At 39.8% G+C, this 23572-nt stretch overlaps 2 protein-coding genes across 3 annotated transcripts in view; one reads left to right on the top strand and one right to left on the bottom strand.

Annotated features, from left to right (window-relative positions):
• The window catches only part of LOC142140014 (putative ATP-dependent RNA helicase DDX60), a 155227-nt gene extending 142621 nt beyond the window's left edge, over positions 1-12606 (top strand). The window contains exons 37-40 of the mRNA XM_075197877.1: positions 66-208; positions 4743-4894; positions 6765-6827; positions 11639-12606. Of these exons, the coding sequence (XP_075053978.1) occupies positions 66-208; positions 4743-4894; positions 6765-6827; positions 11639-11735 (455 nt within the window). The 3' untranslated portion in view covers positions 11736-12606. The remainder of the gene's footprint in view (positions 1-65; positions 209-4742; positions 4895-6764; positions 6828-11638) is intronic.
• Positions 10761-23572, bottom strand: part of LOC142140025 (uncharacterized) — a 31074-nt gene continuing 18262 nt past the window's right edge. Inside the window, exons 4-10 of one of the 2 annotated variants that reach the window (XM_075197888.1) lie at positions 21972-21994; positions 20471-20610; positions 19029-19117; positions 18834-18941; positions 16399-17047; positions 16175-16322; positions 10761-10983 (exon numbers count right to left, since the gene is read on the bottom strand). In XM_075197888.1, coding sequence (XP_075053989.1) covers positions 16198-16322; positions 16399-17047; positions 18834-18941; positions 19029-19117; positions 20471-20610; positions 21972-21994 — 1134 coding nt within the window. In that variant the 3' untranslated portion in view covers positions 10761-10983; positions 16175-16197. Of the gene's footprint in view, positions 10984-13036; positions 14055-16174; positions 16323-16398; positions 17048-18833; positions 18942-19028; positions 19118-20470; positions 20611-21971; positions 21995-23572 lie in introns of those variants that run through there. The other variant, XM_075197895.1, reaches the window with a different exon arrangement.

The raw sequence follows: 23572 nt of genomic DNA on the forward strand, positions 1-23572 counted from the left end.
TTTATATTTTTCCTTTCCTCTTTCATTCATTTGAGCATGTGGTTTGTAACACTGTTCACAATCAGACTTCTCAGGTAAAGAATGCACGGATTCGGGGCTAGTGGACCATCTGATGTCATGCTCTGAAGGAAGAAGTGCTCTCTCCCCTTTTGCGTGTCTATCAGGAAATACAGATCACAACTTGATGACTGTGACGAATGTCAGCAATGTAAGTGTTAGAAGAAAAATATAAAATCAACAAAGAATACAGTTGAAATTATAGTGGTGCAGTCGATATGTGTGCAGGGCCAGAGGCTCACAAGGCTTCAGCCTAGGGCACAAGATTGAGCCACAATCTAAAATAAATTTAAGAGAATAGTTGATCTCCATAATAAAAACAAAACATGAAGGACAAATATAGTAATACTATTATTTTAAATTAGTGTGGATTTTCATGTCGAGGTATTCCCATGGTTAAGGCTGTAGACAATGAGTCATCCTCAGGTGGGCACTTGAGAAAAAGAAGTGAGGAGAGACAAAGGCAGTAACAGGTGTGACAGCACCCACCCCTCAACTTTCACGCCTTCGCCTTCAGTAGCATTTCTTTACTCCTTTGTTCTGCTAAATAGTTCTGATGTTAATAAAAATTAAATGAGTGAGAGGGCGTGGTTCAGCTTAGCATGGAGTAGGACAAGATCTTCCTGCTCTCCCACACTATCCTGTATATTATCCTTATAACTCCTAACTGTGGGCTCATGCTTATATTTGAATATACTTGGAAGGCTCCCAGTTCCCTGGCCAACAGTTAGTGCTGCTCAGTGGTCCCCAAAGTGCCATTTGTGTCGGGTGGCCTATCCGTCGTGCAGTGAGTGTCCAGACTGAGTCACCGCTACTGCTGGAATTACAGGTGATATGCTGCAAGAGCTGCCAACAGTCAGCAGGATTCCGTTACAGGTTAAAGACCCAGGTGTCCCCCTGATATTAATGCAGGTGTGCTTGTTGTCTCTCCCGTGTGCCGCCGATATCTTGCTTGAAGATGGGTGGAACTGTCAGCTGCAAGGGATTGACCTCCTTGGAGCAGAGTTCACGGCTACTGATTTCTTCCCTCAGAGACTCTGCTGTGAGGCTCAGGGGGTGCTGACCCATTGGAGGATGATCCAGGGGGAGATTGGGCCCCGCCATCTTGAGGTCTGGATGACACCTTTCATGCAGGGCACTGTGCTGAAAAGCAGGCACACCTCTCTGCCTATAACTCTTCATGGCCAACAGATGCTGTAATTACTCCTCATTTGAATGTGTATGATTGTTGCTCCTGAGCCTCTCTGCATGAGTGCTCAGCTGGGGGGGATTTGAAGTTTTTATACCCACCAGAGTCTATGTGTATCCGTGGAATCTGTTATGAGAGGAGTGCAGTGGAATACCCCATTAGGCACCATGTTCCCTGCCTCCATTCTCTTAAGAAGTGATACTTTCTGTGACTGTTATACAACTGCACCTTTGGGCACCCAGGTGTTTGTCACCTACTTATGTTTACACAGCATTGAGATCTGTGAATTATGGGTTTTATGTACATTTGATTGACGGGGCCTGAAACACTGCAGCTGGGCCGTGGTAGAGGGCTTCCCCGAGCTATTAATCCACTCCGGCAACCTGCTACATTGGGCAAGTCGGGCCATGCTGCGGCAGCTAAATTGGAAAAGTATGCCTGCCAGTCTACCTCTAGGACTGCCTGCAATGCAGTCTCTTCCTGCCCTTGTTGTCTACATCTGCCCAAACTCAAGGGTATCCGCCCTCCCTTCAACAAGTCTTGCAGACCATTACCTCCTCTGAAAAGAGGGTCATGGATAAAATTGGTGAGGTGCAGGCCAACCTTATTAATCCAGCATGATTTCCAGCAGATGAGGGAGAGAGTGGGAGAGGCCAAACATAGGATATATACACTGGAAGACCTTACTGCCCCCCTGCGGGTTGATATAGCAAGATTGGCATTGCAGATTGGCCAGTGCAAGGCAAAGATGATGGACCTGGAGGGCAGACTCAGGAGAAACAATCTTCAGTTTGTTGGGCTGCCAGAACTATTAGAGGGCTCCAGCCCTGAGGCATTCCTAGAGGACAGGCTTATTAAAGAATTTGGCAGGGAGGTGTTCTCCCCACGCTGTGGAAAGTACTCACCGCATAACCTCTCAGCCGGGTGCCCCTGCACGTACTTTCATTGCTAAACTGTTACGTTACAAGGACCGCAATACCGATTTGTGAATGACATGTCAACAAGGTTCCCTGTGCTTCGAGAACTGCACAATCTCGGTGTTTCCTGATTGGCAATGAAAGTCCAGAAGACTTGATCACAGTTCATCCAGATAAAGGGCTATATTTAAGAAAGCACGGTAGTGCACTATCGTGCACTTACCGTGTAAATTAGGCCACAATGTGCTCTCCGCAAATTTATTAAGGGTGCATCGCAGCAGCTATCATTGGTATCTGCTGCTTTGCACTCCTGATCGTATTTGCGAGCAGTCACCATTCAACAGAATGGTGACTGCTCCTGGCCGCAATCTAACAAGTTCCGAAAAAATGTTTTTTTCGGGAACTAGTTGTGTTAATGTACGCCAGCTTCTGTTCTTCGTTATGTTCAGCTCTGCTCCGGAGAGCAGAGCTGGACAGCGCATGCGCAGGGAGTGATCTTGTGATCCCTCCCTGTCACAGCCTCAAGTTCTCCTGTCGGCACATGCGCAGCAGCATGAAGAAGAGAAAATACACCGAAGAGGAGGAGATCCGGAGCCAGCGCGACCGAAGAGGCAGTGGTGAGTATGGTTTTTTTAATCACAGAAACAGCAGTTTTTCGGAACTGCTGTTTCTGTGTTCCATTTTTCATAAATTTGAGAAATACATCCATGCGATAAGGATTGATAAGTATTTCTCGTTTTGCTCGATACATGATAAATGTGCCCCAAAGAAGCTACAACTTTCGCATACCATGTTGTTTCCAGCCAAGTTGCAGGTATCAGCTGACGGCAGGAACATTTTCTTTACCACCCCACAGGCAGCGGCCAAGTGGCTTCAGGGGTGCCGGCGGCCAGGGACAGGGTTTCCTGAACTCTATTGCTTATTGTGACCGCAGTGAAGGGGTTACCTGATGTAGGGAAGTCTTTGCTAGAGGAGCTAGGTTTTTTGTGCCTCCCATCGGTATCTTCTGTAAGCTATCTTCCTAGGAGCATCTCAGACCATTCTCCGATCATGGCCGATGTTGATCAGTGATACTTCCCTGGGAGTCAACCCAGGGTTGTTATGGGACCCCTTTAAGGCCTTTATGAGGGGCATCTTTATAGAACAGGTGGCAGGGATTAAAAAGCTCAACACACAGAGGGGGGGGGGAATTGGAGCGGAAATGCTGTGATCTAGATGCTTTATACATCACTTCTCGCTCCGTGTTTGATAGATTGAATTGGCCCCATTCCAAATCTGAGTGGTCGGACCATTTGTTTGATAAGAATAATCGGAAACGCCTTTTTTTCAGACATAGTCAATACTTTCATGCTGACATGGGGTAGCTAATTGGCCTGTTTTGACAAGGACAATTTCGGCCATTATTGTTAGTAAAAATACTAAACAATATGCGGGGGATCAAACAGCCGGGGTATTCTTTGATTACTATAAACCATTGTATGCAACGCAAGCTTCCTACACCCCCCTGCAGCTTGCAGGGTATTTGAGTGCACTCAGGCTACCCCGATTGTCGCTGGACTCTGTTGACTTACTGGACTTTGGCATTACAGAGGAGATAGATGCCGCCATTTCATCATTTCCAAATAGAAAGGCCCCAGGAAAAGATGGTAATCCAATATAGGTGTATAAAAAGTATAGACAATTTTTGTTCCCAAGCTTTTGGAAACCTACTCCCACTTTTTAGAGCATATGTTGTTGCCCCCTCTAATTCAGAGCCTTAAGATAAACTGGAGCTAATCCACTGTTTTCCCCCTGGGTTGGCTGGTACACCAGTGCACGTCACTTTCCACTCACTGTTGTGGTTGAATAAGTGTAAATATTTGGGCATCTGGGTGACTGAGGATCCCTCCAAGTACGTTCAGCTTAATGTCAACCCAGTAACTGAATACCTTAAAAACAAGTGTCATTCCTGGCAAAAACTCTCTCTCACGGTGACTGGGAGAATTAACCTGATAAAATGATTGTTCAGCCCAAATATCTTTACCCGTTGCAACATTTCATGGTATATCTGAAGTCCAAGGTGTTTCAGGCTATTAATACACACTTGGTGTCACTGGTTTAAGGTCATAAGAGAGCGAGGGTTCGATTTAACACATTGTGTAGGTCTAAGAACTCCCTCTGGGCAGAGCAAGGAAAGCAAAAGTAAGCTTTGGACGTATCCTGTTGTGCACGTCTTCAAGAGCTCGATATGGAGTTGTATCTCTTCCACACTTGAGGCCACCTCTGTTTAGTGCCCATGGGTCTGCCTTTTTGGCCTCACACTGGAAGATAACCTAAATACATGTTTAATTTGGTGGTTGGTGCCGAAAGCCTCCCAGTGTTCAGATATCTTTGACTTCCATTTAAGTTGTCCCTTGAAGAAAGGTCTAAATTGTTCCTTGATAATTAGCTCAGTGGGGAGGTTGACAGCCAGCTGAGACAACAATCACTTGCACCTATTTCAATAGGTTATTTAGCAGAAAGTCAGAGACGTTATACTATAAATGCTGTTTCTTTGAATAGCAGGAGTATAGAAAACACTGATTTTGATATCTCCATAGCTCATGCTGCAAACAGCTCATATTCCCGACAAACATATTCCACTGTTACACCTGGAGAAAACTGATGCTTGTGGAAGACCAATGTCCCTTAACTCTTATGCACTTGATTTCTTCAAACATGGCTCCTTATCAGCCATTGTAAGAGATAACGGGTATGTATTATTGCAATGTATTCTGTACATGGGATGACACAGCTTCATCTTTTTTGAGGGTTTTCAATGTATGTTTTATTAATGCAAATCACTACTTAACAAACTTTGCAAACACATGCAATCATAATCATTGAGAATGTAAAATGTTTAAAACAGAGTTAGCTCAGCGGAGCATGAACATTTCAGTTGTGCCCTAACAATATATTTATTAAATTAATATAATTATTACATGCAGGGACTGGCTCGGTGGTTTGGTTTGAATTCAAGTTTCAGCTCCTTGTGACCATGCACTTTGGCTCCATAATTCCCAGACACCAAAATCTAGACAGTAATCTTGACTAGGTAGAGAAATTGTACACAACTCTTGGGCTCATGCAGTTTGACATATTTACACCTAAACGTAAGCAGGAAAACACAAATGCATGAAAAGTGCATTTATGTGCATATGTTCAGTTGGATGCACCTGAAGATGGGCCCAGCTATATATCAGTAGATTATACACCAGGTTTACATAAAGAGTGACACAATAACATAAAGAAAGAGTAGAGCAGGAGATAGCCTAGAGATGTAGCTTGACAGTTAGTAGTAAATGTGAAATTTGCATTACCCTATTTGTACAACGAATATAAACCAGTGTCAAATACAAAAGAGAAAATAGTGTCTGGGCACTTATTAATAAATGAGAAAATCTGATTTGCCACATAACATAAAGTGATAACACTCAAAATTAAGGGGTTTCTTTTTCCATCATTTGTATAGTAGTATTTAGGTGGTACTATTGTTATTGAATTTAAAAAACATGTAAGCTGATAGCTGCTTTACAGCGCTTTCAGACTCAGTGGTGCTTTCTCTTTCCAGGAGATGCTAGTGATGATCTAATCAGGGATTAGCACTGATGACTAGTTACACATGCCTCGCTGCCCAAAATTTGTTATCTACTTTCTGATAGGTTCAGTTTTCAGGAAGTGGGTCTTCATCCTGTGGTAAAGAAGTTATCAGGACTCATGCTATATGAACAGGAATTTTATCCCCTGGTAGATTTGTTGTGGACCCCCAGTATTTCTCGCCCAGTATCTACCCACCAACTCCTCTGCATCTTGGATGCTCTGCTGATTTAGGACTGACTTATGGGTAGACAAATAGGTTTTTCATTCCCCACCTGCAACATGTCCCTCCAAGCCCTTTCTAAACTTATTCCAGACCTTAGAGCGCTAGGAAGGGAGATTAAGGGATTGGTCTCTCCTAAAGACCTATACGCTCAGGACCTCTTCTTCTCAGAGACTCTACAGTCCCTTTCCCTAGGTAGTGAGACAGTGAATCCACTGCATAGCCAGCTTTTAAACACAGCTCACAGATGCCAGCATTAATCATCTCACAACAGAAGACCTGGACTAGTACATAGAGCCCATCCTTTTCTCTCCATCTACAACCCCAGGGACCCTATATATATATATATATATATATATATATATATATATATATATATATATATATATATACATACATTCAGCAGTCGCGATGGGGGTGTATACGATGGTATGCAATACCATCACTTCTCTCACTACCTTCATTGTAAAATTACTAAGTTCCATTGCCATTACATTTTTTTTGAAGCCACTTCTAAGTTTCAACTTCGACCACTGTATGTATCTCTCTCTCTCTCTCTCTCTCTGTATATATCTGTGTCAGACCTGATATGTAAAAACACGGTGGCACATGGGGCATTTACCACTCATGCATGCTGTTCCATGCTTAAAACGTTTTTTCTAATCTGTTGCTTCATAAAAAAAAGACAGTTGGAAATTGTAGAAGATTGTGTATAAGAATGTGATAAGATTGTGGATTCATAATTATTATTTTTTTCTGCTAGGTTTAATGAAGGAGATGCATATCACCAATTAAAAGACTTCTTTCTTGTCATTGCATCTATTAGGTAATGTATTATTATTACTACACCACTTACACACTGAAAGTGTGACATAGAAATCAAAAATACTAAGATACTGAAACATGACGACCACGACAACATTTACCCCGACATATTGAGTGCGAAGCGGGGGACCTCGACATGCTGTGAATTTCGATTGTTGAAAAAAATTACTTTGAATCACTGCGGCTGTGTAAAAAGCGTGAGTTTTAACGCCGGCGGTATTATTGTGCCACTTAAGGGTTCAACGTAAGGAGGCTACCTGTAGAATGTAGTTAAGACTTCTATAATATACAGGCGCAGCCTCCTTTGGGGTCCCCAGCTTCGCACTCAATGTCGGGGTAAGTGTTGTCGCTGGAATCAGCAGCGCACTTACGTACCCCACCCTATGAAAGACCATGCAAATAGTGTCCATCCTTTGTTGATGATGTAACACACTTGATACTTGTTTACTTATCTCACCAGAACCAAATAATATTTAGAATAAATTAAACCTGATTAATAATAAATTTAATTAAAAATAGATTATTACACAAGCAGTTGGGACCTGTCATGCTGGGCATCCAAGACAGAGCACCGTATAAACTGGTTGAGGGTTTGGTTAGCTCACTCTGTCTGTTGGACTGGGGATGGTACCCCAATGAAAAGTGGAGTGAAATGCCCTGTCTCTTGGAGAATGCCCTCCAAAACTTAGCCACAAACTAGACCCCTCGCTCGGAGACTATCTCTAAGGGAAGCCAGTAAAGCCAAAAGACATTGTTGGGGGAGATCTTGGAGACATATGGGAGGTAGTTTTTTCAAGAACATAAGTGGACTTGCTTGGAGAAGCAATAAACTACCACCAGGATGGTAGTGTTCTCTTGGGAAGATTGATGATGAAATCCATGAAGATATGAGTTCATGGCCTCTGTGGGAGGGGTAAACAAATTAGGAATCCAGAAGACAGGGTTCATGGAACATGGGTGTGTGAACAGGTAAGGATTGGATAAAGAAGGCAATATCCTTCCTTAGTCAGCTATCGGAATTCCTGAAGTACTAAATTGAGTTTTTCTGATGCCTGATTTCAGGACCTGCAGCTGACAATTAGGAGGCACAACCAATTGCCTTCAGGCACCTTGGTGAGCACTGCCATTTAGTCCTGGATCATGTCCAGTAACGTCTAAGAGATGGCCTCTCTCTGAATCAAACCTAAATGGATACTGGCCTCACCATGCATGATGTAATGTTCAGGAGAGAACTGTGTTGGTCTTGTCATTGCTTGATTCAGGTTGGTAGGTTACGATTAAGTCAAACCTACTTAGAAATAGTATGCACCATACTTCCCTCTTCACCACCTAAATATATTAGTTTTCTTTTATTGGCAACGGTAGACGGGGGGAATCTGGCCCCCTCCAAAATGTGCCATCCAACTTCCCATATCATAGTTGACATCGGAAAGTGTAAACAGCCTCCTTTTCATCAGTCTTGTAAAGCATGGGTTCTGCTCCACTTTTAGATGGGGTTGGGATATCATAGGATGGGCGCCAAGATGAAGAAACGTTCCAAGGTGTCGAAAGTCAGATGTGCCTTGAGAGTCCCGCTTGGTCAAGACAGTTATAGGGCTAACGTTTTCAGATAAAACACCTGTAATAAGTAGTTGCTAAACCCCACAAACCCCTGAATTACCTTGATCCTTCTGGGCAACAGTCAATTGAGCACAACAGAAAGAGCTGTTTTTTCTCCATTTCTAAACCCTGTGCTAAAATGTTGAGTCCCAGAAAGCACTCTGAACTGGGTGAAGGAACACTTCTTGCAAAATACTCAGTTCTCCAAGAGCCTTTGTGTGAGGATACCGGGTTTAACGTAACCTTCTGGGCCGCACAGCTGGCCTACCCGGTACCTATCCAAGGTTCAAAAATCACCCAGGCAAATATCCAAAATAATACAAATAAGTTTATTTAACAAAATGGTAGCACAAAACAGCAAAAAACAGATGTAAATAATAACTTGCAACAAATGACACTACAGTCTGGCAGACAACATACAGGGTATAATAAAAACACCTCACCGGTATCCTTGTTACTTTCAGGGACTGCTACCTCTCTCCTTTAAGACTACCAGCAAACGTAGTGGCCCTAAGTAACGGTCACTCCACTTTTGGCAGACACACAGCTCCCCAAGAACTGGAGAGGTAGATTGGGGCACGGCAGTACTCCAGGGACTGATTGCCCTTTCCTGCCAGGGGCAGAGATTAATATATCTCAACGCCAGCCTGACCTCAGCTATCACTTTGTAGTGAATGCCAATTTGCTGCCCTCTCTGGGTTTCTTTTAAGGCCAGAAATGACCTCAACAGCAATTCCAGGACCGGCCTGATTGGTCCTTTTTGTGTGTTTACCTTTTCCCAGGTAAACATACAGACAAGGAGATAGCAGATTAGTCATTCCTGATAGTAATTAGGAGAAGGTATTGTTATGTGACAGGAAAGTTTGCGTAAACAGGAAAGACCATACTCCAGATCTCCAGACACCTTTACATTTGAATCCACAATGCCATCGTCTGTAATTAAACATAGAGCTCTGTCTGTGGACCCTTTTCCTATGCTAGCACACACAGATCAAAGTTAAAGGAAGCCAGGAGACCCCCTGGTGTGAAGAACATTCATACAGTACTGGTGGACAATAAACCTTTTTGCCTAGACTGAACAATGGACTAGTCTGCATGCTAACGATATAAGCTGGCAGTTGTTTTAACTACTTTCAAAATAGAGTACACACAAGCTTAAATATGACTGACAAATATGGGGGAACCAGAGGGCTAGAAAAAGTATGTTTTTTATAGTCTGCAGTTGACAGGTTGAGGTGATATTAATACCTCGTTTCCCCACACTCTGCAATACTTTTTTTCATATGGTCATGATGTCCTCAAGTGTGCTGAAAAAAAAAAAAAGAGGATATCATCCAGGTAGATGAGCAGTGATGTCTAGTTGGTCTTTAAAGTGCAAATTCACATGTTTTGAAGGCTGCTAGGGCACTGCACAGGCTAAAGAGCATGGCTCAGTATTCATAGCATCCACTCTTCATATTGAAGGCCATGTTCCATTCGTCCTCTTACTAGGCATGTATCAGGTTGTAAGCCTCTCGCTGGGTCAGTTCTGTGAACGTGGCATGACAGTCTTGAGAAAAGGTCCAAAGTCAGTAGGATACCGATTCTTGAACCTGGCCACAATGATGAAGTCTTACTCCATGTTCTCCTGGATGTAGGTAGTCATTGTCTCAGGCAGCGATCATTTCCTGGCCATTGGGGACTTGGGCCAGGCAGCTTGTCAACTATAGTGTCCCATTTTCTGTAGGTCAAGTGCTTCTGCAAGCTTTTTGTTGAAGATCTTGCAGAAACCTGGGTACTCCCCAGGCAGCCCCTCTGGTCCAAACTTACTCTACTCTTATTGGTTTTAGAAAAGTGGTCTGAAATAACTCATCCCACTCCTGTAATTGATAAGCCTCTAATTGATCACTAGGTTTTGCATATAGATGTTGCTATTACATGTACCACCTGGCTAACCATTGTTGCAGACCAAGTACACTCCTTCCCTGGTGGCAGTGGACTCTTTCAGCAGGATAATGGATCCCACCACACTGCAAACATTGTTCAAGAAAGGTTTGAGGAACATGTCAAAGAGTTCAAGGTGTTGACTTGGCCTCCAAATTCCCCGCATCTCAATGCGAGATCTGTGGGATGTGCTGGAAAATCAAGTCTGAACCATGGAGGCCCCATCTTGTAACTTACAATACTTAAAGGATCTGCTGCTAATGTCTTGGTGCCAGATACCATAGGTCTTGTGAATTCAATGCTTTGATGTGACAGAGATGTTCTGGCGGCACGAGGACAATATTAGGCAGGTGATTTTAATGTTCCGGCTAATTAGTGAATAATATAAATTAGTAAATAACACACACACAAATTTACTAAACATACATTTTAATAAAGGAATCTCCAAAACCCCTCTTTATTCGAAAAATAAAAATCTTCCACAACATCGTCCAATGCGAATATTCTCTTATGAATGGTTGAGGATCAAATAATTTTTTTTTTTTTTTTTCAGTCATTGTGCACCAGGTGTTCATTGTGGAGTTTGCATTAATTTGTTTTTCTGTATTATTTCCAAATGGATAACAACAATCCCTCTAGAGAAAAGGAAAAGAAGATTAATAATGAAAGTATGTCCCCCACCACCATCACAAAAACTGCTTGTCTGTGTAATATATGCTTATTTATACTATATTAGTAGAATGTTGAAGAGGTCTTAGGGACCCTGTTCCCATTATGTTGGGGCCACAGGGGAGGCAAATTTGCTACTCCTGATTTTTCTTCCATTACCCTGGCACTCAGAACCCATGGATGTCAGGAAGAGCCGGTGGTTTTCAGCATGGGGATGGATATATTTCAGACAAGAAGATATGCTCCTTTTCTTGTGATTTTCTCCCCCTAGGGTTTCTAGTCCTGAACTGACTAGGCTCTGTCTGGTTCACACTATGACAAGAGGACCGCATTTGGTTTTTCCCTGTTATAGTGTGACCTCTAATTTAATGATTTAAATTTTCCCATTCAATTCAGTAGGTACACAAATGATTGCTCAATATTACATCTGAAAAAAAGGTTATCCCTGGGGAAAAAAACTGCCATAGCACATAACATGAATGGCATTGGGACTTGCTCAGTGTCCATTTAAATCTTGCTACATCTGTAAAAATCCAAAAACCTAGAACCTCTTCAACCTCCACTTTATTCACTTTGATGGGAAGAAAAAAGTTACATATTCATTCATGTGCTATTTTACAGTGTTTGCATGAAAGAGATGTGTGAAGATGAAAATGACCCAGTCGCATTGGCTTTTGAACAAGTGAAAACAATGTATGCAAAACTTATTCCAGTATAGCACCAGCATCTTCAGGAACAGCATATTTTTTTTTTTTAAGGAAATGTTCTTTGTAGGAATTTTAAAAAAATATAATTTTTTATAAAAGAAACCAGCTGCTAACTAGTATCTTTAAACTTAAAATAGACTTATCAATTGTTATTTATATGTTCCATAATTCAAATATAAATACAATTTAAAGAAAACCAAACCCAATGGAGTTTGAGAAATAATCATTCTGGGAATAACAAACAATGACCAATTTAGGACTAAATTTATAACTCACAAAACCATCCTCAGTGAATGTACTAAGTTCAAAGTTGTAAAATATTTTAGGCTTTTTTTTTTTCTTTTAAAGTCACTATGGATTTTAAATTCAAATAGGATTCGCACCAAAATATTTTCTTCGATTTTAAGTTTTTTGGGGGGGGAAATATGTACCTACACAAAAGTTTACAGATTTTAAATTAAACCAGAAGATGTTATAAACATGCATGTTTTGGATAACAAAATGAAAATATTTTTTTGTTTTAGCTTGCAAATCAACAAATGTGAATTAATCTGTGTCACGTGTCCTAATGTTTTCAATAGGAACAACTTGATTCAGTTCAGGAAATCAGAAAAGCTTTACTGGCTGCTGGGAAATGGGTTAATTATACTTATTCTTTATATATTATATAGATCCATATTAACAAAAAAAATAAAATTTGCACATCCCACTCTGGGGCCTGGGCCCTCTAAGTGGCGTGTTCTCTGGCGCTGGAAGAGACGATCAAAATATTTTGGTTTAAAGTTGTAATTATAACTACACCGCTGTAAAACACACATATATCCAAGTTAACAATGTGTAGATGTGATAAGAACATAAATCAATAAATGTCCTGTTTTACTACACTGTTCATATTATGCATATATTTTTCTTTTTGGTTACATAAAAATTGGCACAGCCAGATATGGGCAAGGCTTTGGGGCTGAGGGGGCCATCCAATTGAGGATGGCCCCCTCAGCCCCAAGGCCTTGCCCATATCTGGCTCTGGTGAGCCTGACCAACAGGTCTTTTTTTCAAGGCAGTGGGGACTGCATGTACCCAGAACATATTTATAGTCCAAGTAACCAATAAAAATTATTATTCTCACATTTCCAGCATGTGTGTGTTTCACATATACCGGATAAAAACCAATGCCATTGAGTTCATAAAACATTCCCTATTATCCATAAAGGAATTGTAATCATCTATAATAGCTTAATGCAGAATATAAAAACAAAATCAGCTGTCTTTGGATATAGATATAGATATATATATATATATATCCAATCAGCATTAATAGATCATAAACAGAACAGATACATCTAGAACAGGGCCAAGGTTTACAAAATGGAGTCACGTGACTCGTTATGTAGAACACTGCATATTGCCCAGGCAACCTATACAAACATCTAGGCCAGGAATGGGCAACATGCAGTCCTTCAACCCTTCACCCGAGACCCCCAGCTCCTTACTGCTTTGTTGTCAGATTTGTTATAGCTTGTAACACTTATTAAAATGCCTGCTCATGTTATTACAGATGAAATTGATGTTTTTATCTGTGCTCCCTTTAAGTTTGAATGTTTAGGGTAAGCTGTCAATTGTTGTGGAGAGGAGACCCCTATCGCTCTACAAAATACGAATAAAATATAGAGGAACTCCAAGGTGCTAAGGGGAATATTGATGCAGGGTAGTAACCATGTAATAGATAACTAGTCTGTCTGTGTGCATAGTAGGGTGTGGAATGTAGTCAATACGGATTATGTGATAAATGACATTTATTAACAAAATATCTGTATTTGTTACAAACAAGTGTTTTGGCAAGACATATATAACAGTAGTACAAATAGTATAGAAACAGTTTGGGCAAGAAATTAAACACACTTAAAATGAAGAGAGTAAAAACAGTTCTGGTGAAAAGCATAAAAATAAGAGGGGGAGGGGTTCTATTTGGGCGATAATAGTAATTGATCCCATCGTTGTAGCATGAGCGACAAGTGTCCGCAAGGTTTAAACAAGCCAAGATATGTGAAATGATGCAGGAAAACATTTTATCCAAGAGCATGGAGAAGGTGTTCAAGAAATCAAACTCATGTTTGTTGTATTTTCTGTGTCTGCAAGGGATACTTGAGAATCCCCTCAGCATCTTGTTCCTAAAGGATCGTCCTTTACCTCCCCTGTAAGGAGTAGCATACAGCAAAACCTTCAAGTCTGTGTTAAGTTGCTGGAAGGTCTTGTGCATGCTCCATACAGACACACTCAGTGCCGGCTGTTAATATGAGCCGTTATGTGCATGCTTTGTTCAGGAAGCGGTTCTGCAATCAAAATGTAGGGTTAAGTCTTCAATGATTCAGGCGCACTTGTAGAATGGGAATAGGTAGTTAATAAATGTAACCAACACGTTAGGCTCTGCTGTTTAAAATAAACTTTTCTTTTTACTTCTAATGTTGTGCTAGGGTATATAAGAAATATGTATTTATAATGTAAGCCATAGATTTAATGCTATATATAAGTACATCTATTATACTTGGATTATTACAACCAGCTACCGTTTAAGAGATGGATGTGATCCAGTACTAACTTTACAGTACTTAAGGTATTTAAAAGAGTACAGGGTGGGTAGTTCATTGGAATCTCTGATGGAAGATACATTGTGCCCCAGTTTCCTTGTTGTGAAGATGGTCTTGGAAGTGACGTGTGATTTACTCACTTTTCAAACAGCCACCTCTCACTCCTGCTTAAAAGGCATCTCCCATGCCATTTTCCATGTCCTTAATGCCCTTTCAAGCCTTATGGCTTCCTCACAGCCTTCAAATCTTTAACACTTTTTTGAATGATGCTACTCTCCCAACACCCACTTGCTCACGTGATTGTAAGCTCTCTCCCTACTGTTTCTTGCCCGTTTTCATGACTAATTATTCTGTCTACCTTCTATGTCCCCGTTTATGTATGTACCACTTTCCCTACAAGCATGCACAGAGGAGCACTAAGGCGCTTTACAAATAAAATAGAAACAAATGAAAGTAATGAATTTTATAACAGCTCCTATGTTCCAAATCTTCATTCCTTCATCCTTGCTACTTTAATTTACATCATTAAAAGTAATGGTGGTCTGTAGGGCAGAAGTAATCATGTGTGCGCTCAGTGACTGCATACACCTGACTGAGAAGCTAACTTGTCAGTTAGATTAAGAGAAATTTAGACCTAAACACCTACAAATAGTTTTGTCTGTCAAAGACTTATCAATGTTTAGTTATAAAACAAAAAAAAAACAAAAAACAAAAAAAAAAACACTTTACTCCAAGTATTCTACAAAATCAAACCAAGATGGACATTAATGGCAGGTGCATATAAGACAGGAACACTGTAAAACAAAGTACAGTAATAAACATGTGGGAAATTAGTTTATTTCATGTCAAAGCCTTATGTATATCTTCAATTCAAGTGTTCTATCCTGCTCCTGATTGTAGGTTTTATTCTGCAAATAAGACAACTACTGCTGGAATAAATTCTCAGTAAAAAAAATAAAAAAATAAATTAAAAAAAAAACCTCATCTTTAAATATGGCTTCATTTTAGATTACATTTTTTATAAAACAATGAATTCTTGTTTTTTATATGCAGATAGTAAATTAGGTTACACATTTTTAAGAAAAAAGTATGACATATGTCATATACCCATTGAATAAACAAAACAAATGTAGAGAACCAAGATGAGCAGGAATCTGCCACACTAACTCCATAGAAGTGTTAAGATGAAAGTTTGACCTCATACTAAGGCAACGATACCCTTTTACAAAATTGTAGCATATTTTTAAAGATACTGGAGCATGTGCAATTTGCACTATACAAATTTACTACAATTAGGACTAGAAATGTAGACCCTATATTCATATAAATGGCACTATTTTCTATCAGTCTATGATTCAGAGGTGTCTTTACTCACTTTAAAAACAGAACAACTTCTTCTAATGTCGCAATATAATTTTCTTTTAAATGGCAACCAATTTTAGATAACAGACATGATTCATAACAGTTTTATTAAAATGCCACACAAGACACTACTAAAATATCTAAAAAAAAAGTCTCCATTTTTCAGTTAGAGGCTTCATTATTCTACCCTTATGGGGAGATCCAGTTAGCCGTGATGTTCTCAGTAGCATTGTGGCTGCGCATTATTACTGTTGGTACAGTAAAAATATGCAACTTTTTGTTCGCACCTCTCAGAAAAACAAAAACGCAAAGCATGAGGTGTCGCCGTTCCGAAGTCACATTGCGCATATTTTTTCCGCCCATTGAATCCCCCCCTTAGAGTAAATGTTACAGGGCTAGATATACTCATTAATCTGATGTGGCATTAAAAAAAAAAAAAAAAAAAAAACCCCCACAAAAGAAATTATAAAAGATACTAGTAATTGGACGTTAATCAACCATACCAGCGGAATTAACGTAGCTTCTTCTAAATAGTTTGCGATTCATTGTCTGTATTATTACGAATATTCGTTTCTTCGCAGGTCTCTTCCACATCCGAATTTACATTAGAATTTGCATCGTAATATTCTTCCGAAGACATGTCCTCTGGGACTGAAAAAGATACACAATTTTAAGCATGAGGTCTGAAATAAGACTATAAATAGAATGAAACATTTAGTGACCTTGCCTTCATTTGCTGGCTCTTGAGGCTGCAGTAGACTGAACACATTGCAAAATGAAGAAGATGTAACTTTTGTGTCACTGGATACAGCAGTATTACCAAGCATATCAAAAGGCTTGTTGGTCATTGCAAAGTTGCTCTTCACTGATCCATCTTTCACTATGGATAAGGATGCTGCAGTCTTTGATTTTTTACCAAATCTTCCGTTATTACTAGGCGTTGTTATAGCTGTAACGTCGGGCTTACCCAAACAAAAGCTTGGGAACACATTTTTGCTGTTAGTTTCATTACCAAATTTGGTCTCTTTCACAACCTTGTCAGGAGATGCTCTGCTGTTCCAATCCCCTAAGAAATACTTGGGAGAGTCTTGAACTTTAACTGGTGCTTTCTTTGGATTTTTTAACATACATGCAGATAGTTTGTCCTCTTGATGCATTTTTCCAAGCTTTGTTTTTGTTGATGTTTTGGAGACTGTGTCCCGCTTACCATCAACGGCATCTTGTCGAACAAGTCTGCTATCTTTTGGTTCGGTTACTCCTGCAATTCTTAATTTAAATTGGTATGCATCATTGGGGACAACTGGTCTTTGTCCTTCAGGCAGCGACACCTCACTTTCCTGTATGATAGACTCTTCATAGTACTTCATACGAAGTTCCTATCAATTACAGTAAATACAGGATGCCATTAAGTGAGGACTAGTTTGTTTTGATGCATTTAAAATACAAATTCTACAGATATAAAATCACAACACTTGTTAATGGTGACTTATGAGCCAAGACAAACTGTCAATAGCATGTTAGGATACATCTAGACACATTTTCCCTTTTAAAAATACTGTAAAACTAAATAATGCTTTAATTAGATTACAGCTCCACTAAGCATTATGATGTTGCCCACAAGGGGGAAGGAGCCCCCATAATAAAGAAGAGCCCCTAAGAGGAGGTGGGGGAGCTCGCTGCCAAAGAAGTGTTGAGCCAATAATGGCAGCAATGAGGATCTGCCAGAGTCCCCATGTCTACAGAGGGGAGAGCACTGAAGGAGACCCTTTTTGCAGAGTGTTGCTGCAAGACGTAGTGTAGCAGTATATTATGTGACCCAGAGTGACAGAGAGGGTGTTGAAGCCTCTTCACTCACCCCTTGGGCTACAAGAGTGTCAGATCTACCAAGCAAACCCGAGTGTGCACAGATGGTGTCAGAACCTGTACAAATTCACCGAATGTGAAAATCCCAAGAGGGGAGAGAGCACAGCGAAAATGTGTTATAGCCCAAGGGATGTCATCCCAGTAGAAAAGGGGTAAGTAACCACGATGACTAGAGGATAGGCGAGCTGGACTTTCTTGAAAGGAGGAACACAACGTGTGTGAGCGGCACTGAGAAAAAGGAAGTGTTTTGAAGTGCATTGAGCAGATGACCCAGATCTGGGAAATGTTTAAGATGGTTATTGGGGTAAAAATCACTTCTGCAGACAGAGCAAAGGCTGACATGCAATCTGCAAGTGGATGTGTAGAACCACAATACCCAGGAATGTAATCTGTTGTGTACACGAATGCAGTTATATTGTGTACGGAAGCAAGGGACTTAAATTTGATCAAAATCGTAGTACTTTAAACTATGCAACTCTAGTGCTTTGCAGATTACATCCATATTAGACTGTGGATGTAATCATTTGCAAAACACTAGAATTGCCTAGTTTAAAGTACTGTGATTTTGCTCAAATTTAAGTTCAGCACAAAACTGTCCCAACATACTGAGATATGACCAAGCTTCACCCTGGAGGAGGGAACTGTACATGTTTAAATTTAATTTGTGTTTGCCCTATGCGCAACTTACAACTTACTGCAACAACTATTACATTGCACTACCACACAAGAACGCCTGTGTCCACACTTAAGACACTGCTGTAAAACTCGTGTGGGGACCCACACCCAAGAGCTAGCCAGGGCAGAAGAGTGAGGAAGTGCATTACCCACCTATGCACCCCAGAACCACACACAGGTGGTTACACATTATAGGGATGCAATGGTTTTTACCGGCTACACTTCTAGTCTTCCCACACTGCCTCTACTGCTATTGGGCAAAGGATTATCTTTTAATCACCTTCGGCGTCGGATTTTAATAGCAACCTCTCAGATACTGGACCATCTTTTTTGTAAGAAAAATCTACAGGTCAGTGAGCGGGTTTTTTTTTTTTGTTTTTTTTTACACACAAATAGAAGGCGCACAATACAGAGAGAATTATGCAACACTTAGATTACATGTGCTTTAAACAGCAGAGCTGCCAACTTTGATGACCAGTAGTAATTTCAGCTGTTATGAGCACATATCCGCAGAAGCAATGTGCCAACAAACTATGTTCTTTTTTTTTGTTGTTTTTTTTTAAAAACCATTTGCTTCACTTATGTGCTACACAGTATATGAACATTACATGTATGAAATTTTACCTCATAGCTCAAGTGCTGATATTCAGGCATCTCTGTTATAGATCTAAAGCGAATGGATATTTTTTGCATTTGACCTTGAAGATAATGAAGTTCGTGACCCAGAATAGGCTGTAAAAGAAAAAACCAAATAATTGGCCGTATTTATAGTATTTAGTAGATAAATAGATCAATGAGGTTATACTACTGGCCACTTACACAATACTTCTCATTGGTTACTATTTCATGTTTCCATGTCTTTGTTATAGTTTTAAAAGAGAAGTTTCCATTTATTTTAGTCAGGCAATCTATAATAAAAAAAATAAAAATATATAAATAAAGTGAAAATGAATTCCCAAGTGGCTTACCTTATTCTTGATATCCGAATAGCAATAGTTATATGCTTACACAGAGTCAATTGTCTTTAAATATTTAGTCAAGTATTCATTTTTTGTAACTGCATTTGTAAATCTACTAAAGCAAATCAGGGGGAATTTAATGCAATATATTAGTAGACATTTTTGATAAACACAAGATATGCAAACATCACCTTAATTCACTATTGGTGCACACAAGTAAATAAAACAAAGTAGTCTAAGTGAACATCCCTATTCTTCCTCAAACTTTGCAATCACAGATTCACAAAGCATTCACATTGTGACATATGGGAATCAATGGTGTACTAGCAGCCAAAATGGCCAAGACAACTGTGGTATATTAAAAATAAATGTGTATTAGACTAAAAATAACAAAGTATGGCCAATCATTAGACTTCTTTCATGTAATTTTTAAAAGTGAAGAAGTTTAAAAAATAAGTACATTTAAAAACAAAGACACTTTATTGGAATCCATCTGCATGTGTGAGTATCGCCCATGCCAAATATGCCATTGATCCAAAAATGCATTACTTAAAAACAAAACGTGCCCCAGCAGCCACAATCGAAAAGTTTCCCAAAGAGTATAAGTGAACTACAGGTAGAGCAATTGTGGCAGTTGCCCTTTAATTAGTAGGAGCTAGCACAAAATTATAAAAGCCAAAATGGATTACAGCACAATAGGTTCTTAAACTTAGTCATTTAAAAATCGCAAATGGGAAAAAAAAAAAAGTCAGCCTTGGTGATTAACGCCTACACATAGCACAAATCTCTAGTATTGTGATGCAGTAGCTGCTTAAAGCAAGGTAAAGCCATGTGCAATGCTCAGAGAACATTTAGAGCAAAAATATCACATTTCTAGCTTTTCCTATGGTCAAATGCAGATTTATTTTCTTCAAATATACAATAGTGTGGTCAATGTAAAAAAACAAACAAACCAAATGTTCCAACAATTAAGCTGCAGAACAAGCTATGACTACATGTTGCTGGTTATTTTAGTAGTTAGACGTTAGAGGATGAAAAATAAACCTAAAGGCCATTTTTACACATGCATTACAAAAAAGGTGAAATATTTTTCAGCCTTACCCAAGATTTGTTCCTTTACAGCTTTGCAAAGGAATCCCTTCCACCTCCATTTGCAGTAGAAAAATTTACATGAAGAAATTCACACATTTAGAAAGTGCGTTTATTTGTACAACATAAAATTACATAACTAAAATAGTTTAAATAGGGACAAAGATTTGATAGTGTCATGTTTGTATAAGCCGACAGCAAAGGCCCGCTAACCATTGGAGTTGCTTGCTGTAAGTTTCAGGGCAGAAATGGCATCCAGGGCAGCCTGTAGATCTACACAATAAAGTTCAGATTTCAGCAAATCTTCACTGTTATCAGGAGAAAGCTCCATTAGGTCTAGGCTGGATTTCATCCTGTAAAGATGTATAATTATATTCATATAAACATAGCAGCATTCTTCAGTTTCATATTTTACACCACAGATTATCACTTTACCAAATTCCTTTTAGCCACATCTACCTAGAACTTATTCATATTTTCCTACAATAAACCAATTTTGGCAACTGGAAGACTTAACTGTAAACTTCAGATCTTTGGGTCAAACTGCTAGGATGCCCACTGCTAAGAAAAAGGTCGGTCTTCAATATTCTCCATTTTTAGTACTGCTCATTGTAGAATGAGGGCTTTTCAGATTGTTTGGAAATGGACTTTAACCCTTTCCAGACTGAGAAGAAATCGCTGCTGCTCAGAGATCACTACACAGTTTTTTTCACAAGTCTAAGGGGGGTATTCAATTGTCCGCGGTATCCGCCGCGGAAAAACTACCGTATTTCCCCATGTATAAGAAGACTCACCTTACTTCTGGCCCCGAAATTTAGAAAAATAAAAAAATATTACGGTAGCTGTCAAAAAAGGGCAAGGAAAGTGTAATGGCCGGCTACTCTGATTGTGATCAGAGCAGCCGGGCAGCACACTCTTCCTGCAATCACTGCCACGGTGCCTCTGACCCCCTCCTCCTGGATCCCCCTGCTGACACACTCTGCCTGTCCCCCTCCTCCTGTATCCCCCCCGCTGCCACTGTAACACTGGCCCGCTACCCCTGTATGAGACGCACCCAAGTTTTAGACCCTACATTTTTGGGAAAAAGGTGCGTCTTATACATGGGGAAATACAGTATTACCTGTATTACGGTAATAGTAAGCTGGATTTCAGCTCGCAGCTTCCTGAGCCGCAAGCTGAAATCCAGCGAAAAAAGTACTGCAATACCGGTATTTACGCGTAATGACAGTAATAGTGCGCGCCGCAAGAATTTTGGCTATAACGCCAACAATTGAATATGCCCCTTAAAGACAGAAGTACTAAAGGCTGATTTTAGATAAAGGTGGCAGCACTTCCTTGTGAGTAATGAAGTGCACATTAATCAGAAGAGCCTAGCTAAAAATGACCACATTTATAAAGAAGCAGTAAGGGTGTATTCACATTTTCACATATTGCTTCTTTGTGTTGGTTTATTATTAATTATGTCCCGATATTTAAAAACAGATTTGAAAGAGGATATTACTTTTACTACAGGACTATCTAACTTTATATATGGACTGCTTAATTACACACCTAAAAGAACATACCTTTCTATAAGTAGTATACATATGTTCCAACCACATCTATGACGACCAACACTGTTCTGACACCAAACTAAATGCAAGAGTGAAAAACACATACAAAAGCATATTCACATAGCATGCAAGACATTACTGAGCACCGTAAAAATACATACCTTTTATTTAGGTCGCACGCCACCTGTAAACGGAAAGAAAGGTGAAATTTTAAAACATAAAACGCAGGCTATTGTCCAAATGGGACAACTAATCCCATTACTCTAAACAGAAAATGACAATGCTACGGCCACATCATAAAAACAAAAAAAAATTTGGTTGCACAATTTTTCACAGACTAACAGTTTCCAAACGCCACCAAAACGCTCCCTCTCCCAAAAAAAAGTGTGGATGCAGTCTAACAAGCAACAGAATTGCAGATGAACATCTACAGAACACAACCCAAAGTCATAGACCAATCACTAATGCGGTTAGTCATCATTTTGACAAAATGCTGGCCTTGTCCTTTTTCCATCTGCTCAGTTGCTATGGATGCCTCTGGGTGTAGTACGAGTAAATGATAATGGAAACACCGACAGTGTTTACTCCTCCATAATTATTCCAATAGTGATGAAAGTGCCCTGTAAAAAACTACTTACCTGTAAATAGACAGACTGTAAAGCCGATATGCGGAGAGTGCGACACTTGTAAGTTGTTTTTTTTTAAAGTGGCAACGCACGAACACATTTAATGTTGGTAATATGAATTGTATTCCTAACTCTAACCCCTAACCTAAAGGTAATACTTACATCCGTCCGTTGCCGCTTTAAAATCGGAAATGTCCTAGTCGTGCTTGCAAGTGATGTAATTTGGAAGTGTCGCTCTCTCCTTACTTCGGATTCGCAGTGTGTTTCAAATTTTTTTTTATTTTATTTTATTTTTTACAGGTCGCTTTCTTCAGTATTGTATTAATGGTGTAGATGTCAGTGTTTACATCACCGTTAATACAATTACCGCCGAATCCTCTATATAAAAGGCCTGTGTCAGTACCTGCAATTCTTGTCCACTGGATCGTTGTTGCCTATATATCTAGTGACAAGGTTGGTTCTGTAATAGCCCCTGCCTACTGTGCGTCTTAACCCTGTGGGCAGCCAAGTACTGGTGAGCACCTCTCACTCTAAAGGTCATTGATACGGCCTCATCTAGAATACGGTGTTCAATTCTGGAGGCCATATCTCCAGAAGAATATAAATACATTAGAAACTTTACAAAGAAAGGAAACTAAAATGGTGCATGGCCTACAGCACAAGACTTACCCGGAAAGACTCAAGGTCTTAATATGTATAGTTGGAGCAGAAAAGGGGAAGGGGGATATGATAGAAACTTTCAAATATATCAAGGGTTTGAACAAGGTACAAGAGGGAAACATTATTCAAATGAACAGAAGTACTAGAACATGAGGACAGGACTGAAACAAGATTGAAGTAGGCGCAGAGGAAGTCTGAGGAAAAACTACTACACAGAGGTTAGTGAACAAGTGGAATAGTCTCCCATCAGAGGTGGTAGAAGCTAATACAGTAGAGCAGTTTAAACATGCTTGGTATAGACATAAGAATATCCTTCTAAAGAATAAAGGATCAAATCGGGTTTAAGGCACCAGGTTAATAAAAAAAAAAATGGGCAGACTAGGAAGGGCCAAGCAGTTCTTATCTGCCGTCAAATTCTATGTAAAGGAAAAGTGGGCTGATTATATAATAAAATATATATATATATTAATGAGCAC

Source organism: Mixophyes fleayi, chromosome 1 (assembly GCF_038048845.1).
Source record: "Mixophyes fleayi isolate aMixFle1 chromosome 1, aMixFle1.hap1, whole genome shotgun sequence".
In the NCBI taxonomy this organism is placed as follows: domain Eukaryota; kingdom Metazoa; phylum Chordata; class Amphibia; order Anura; family Limnodynastidae; genus Mixophyes; species Mixophyes fleayi.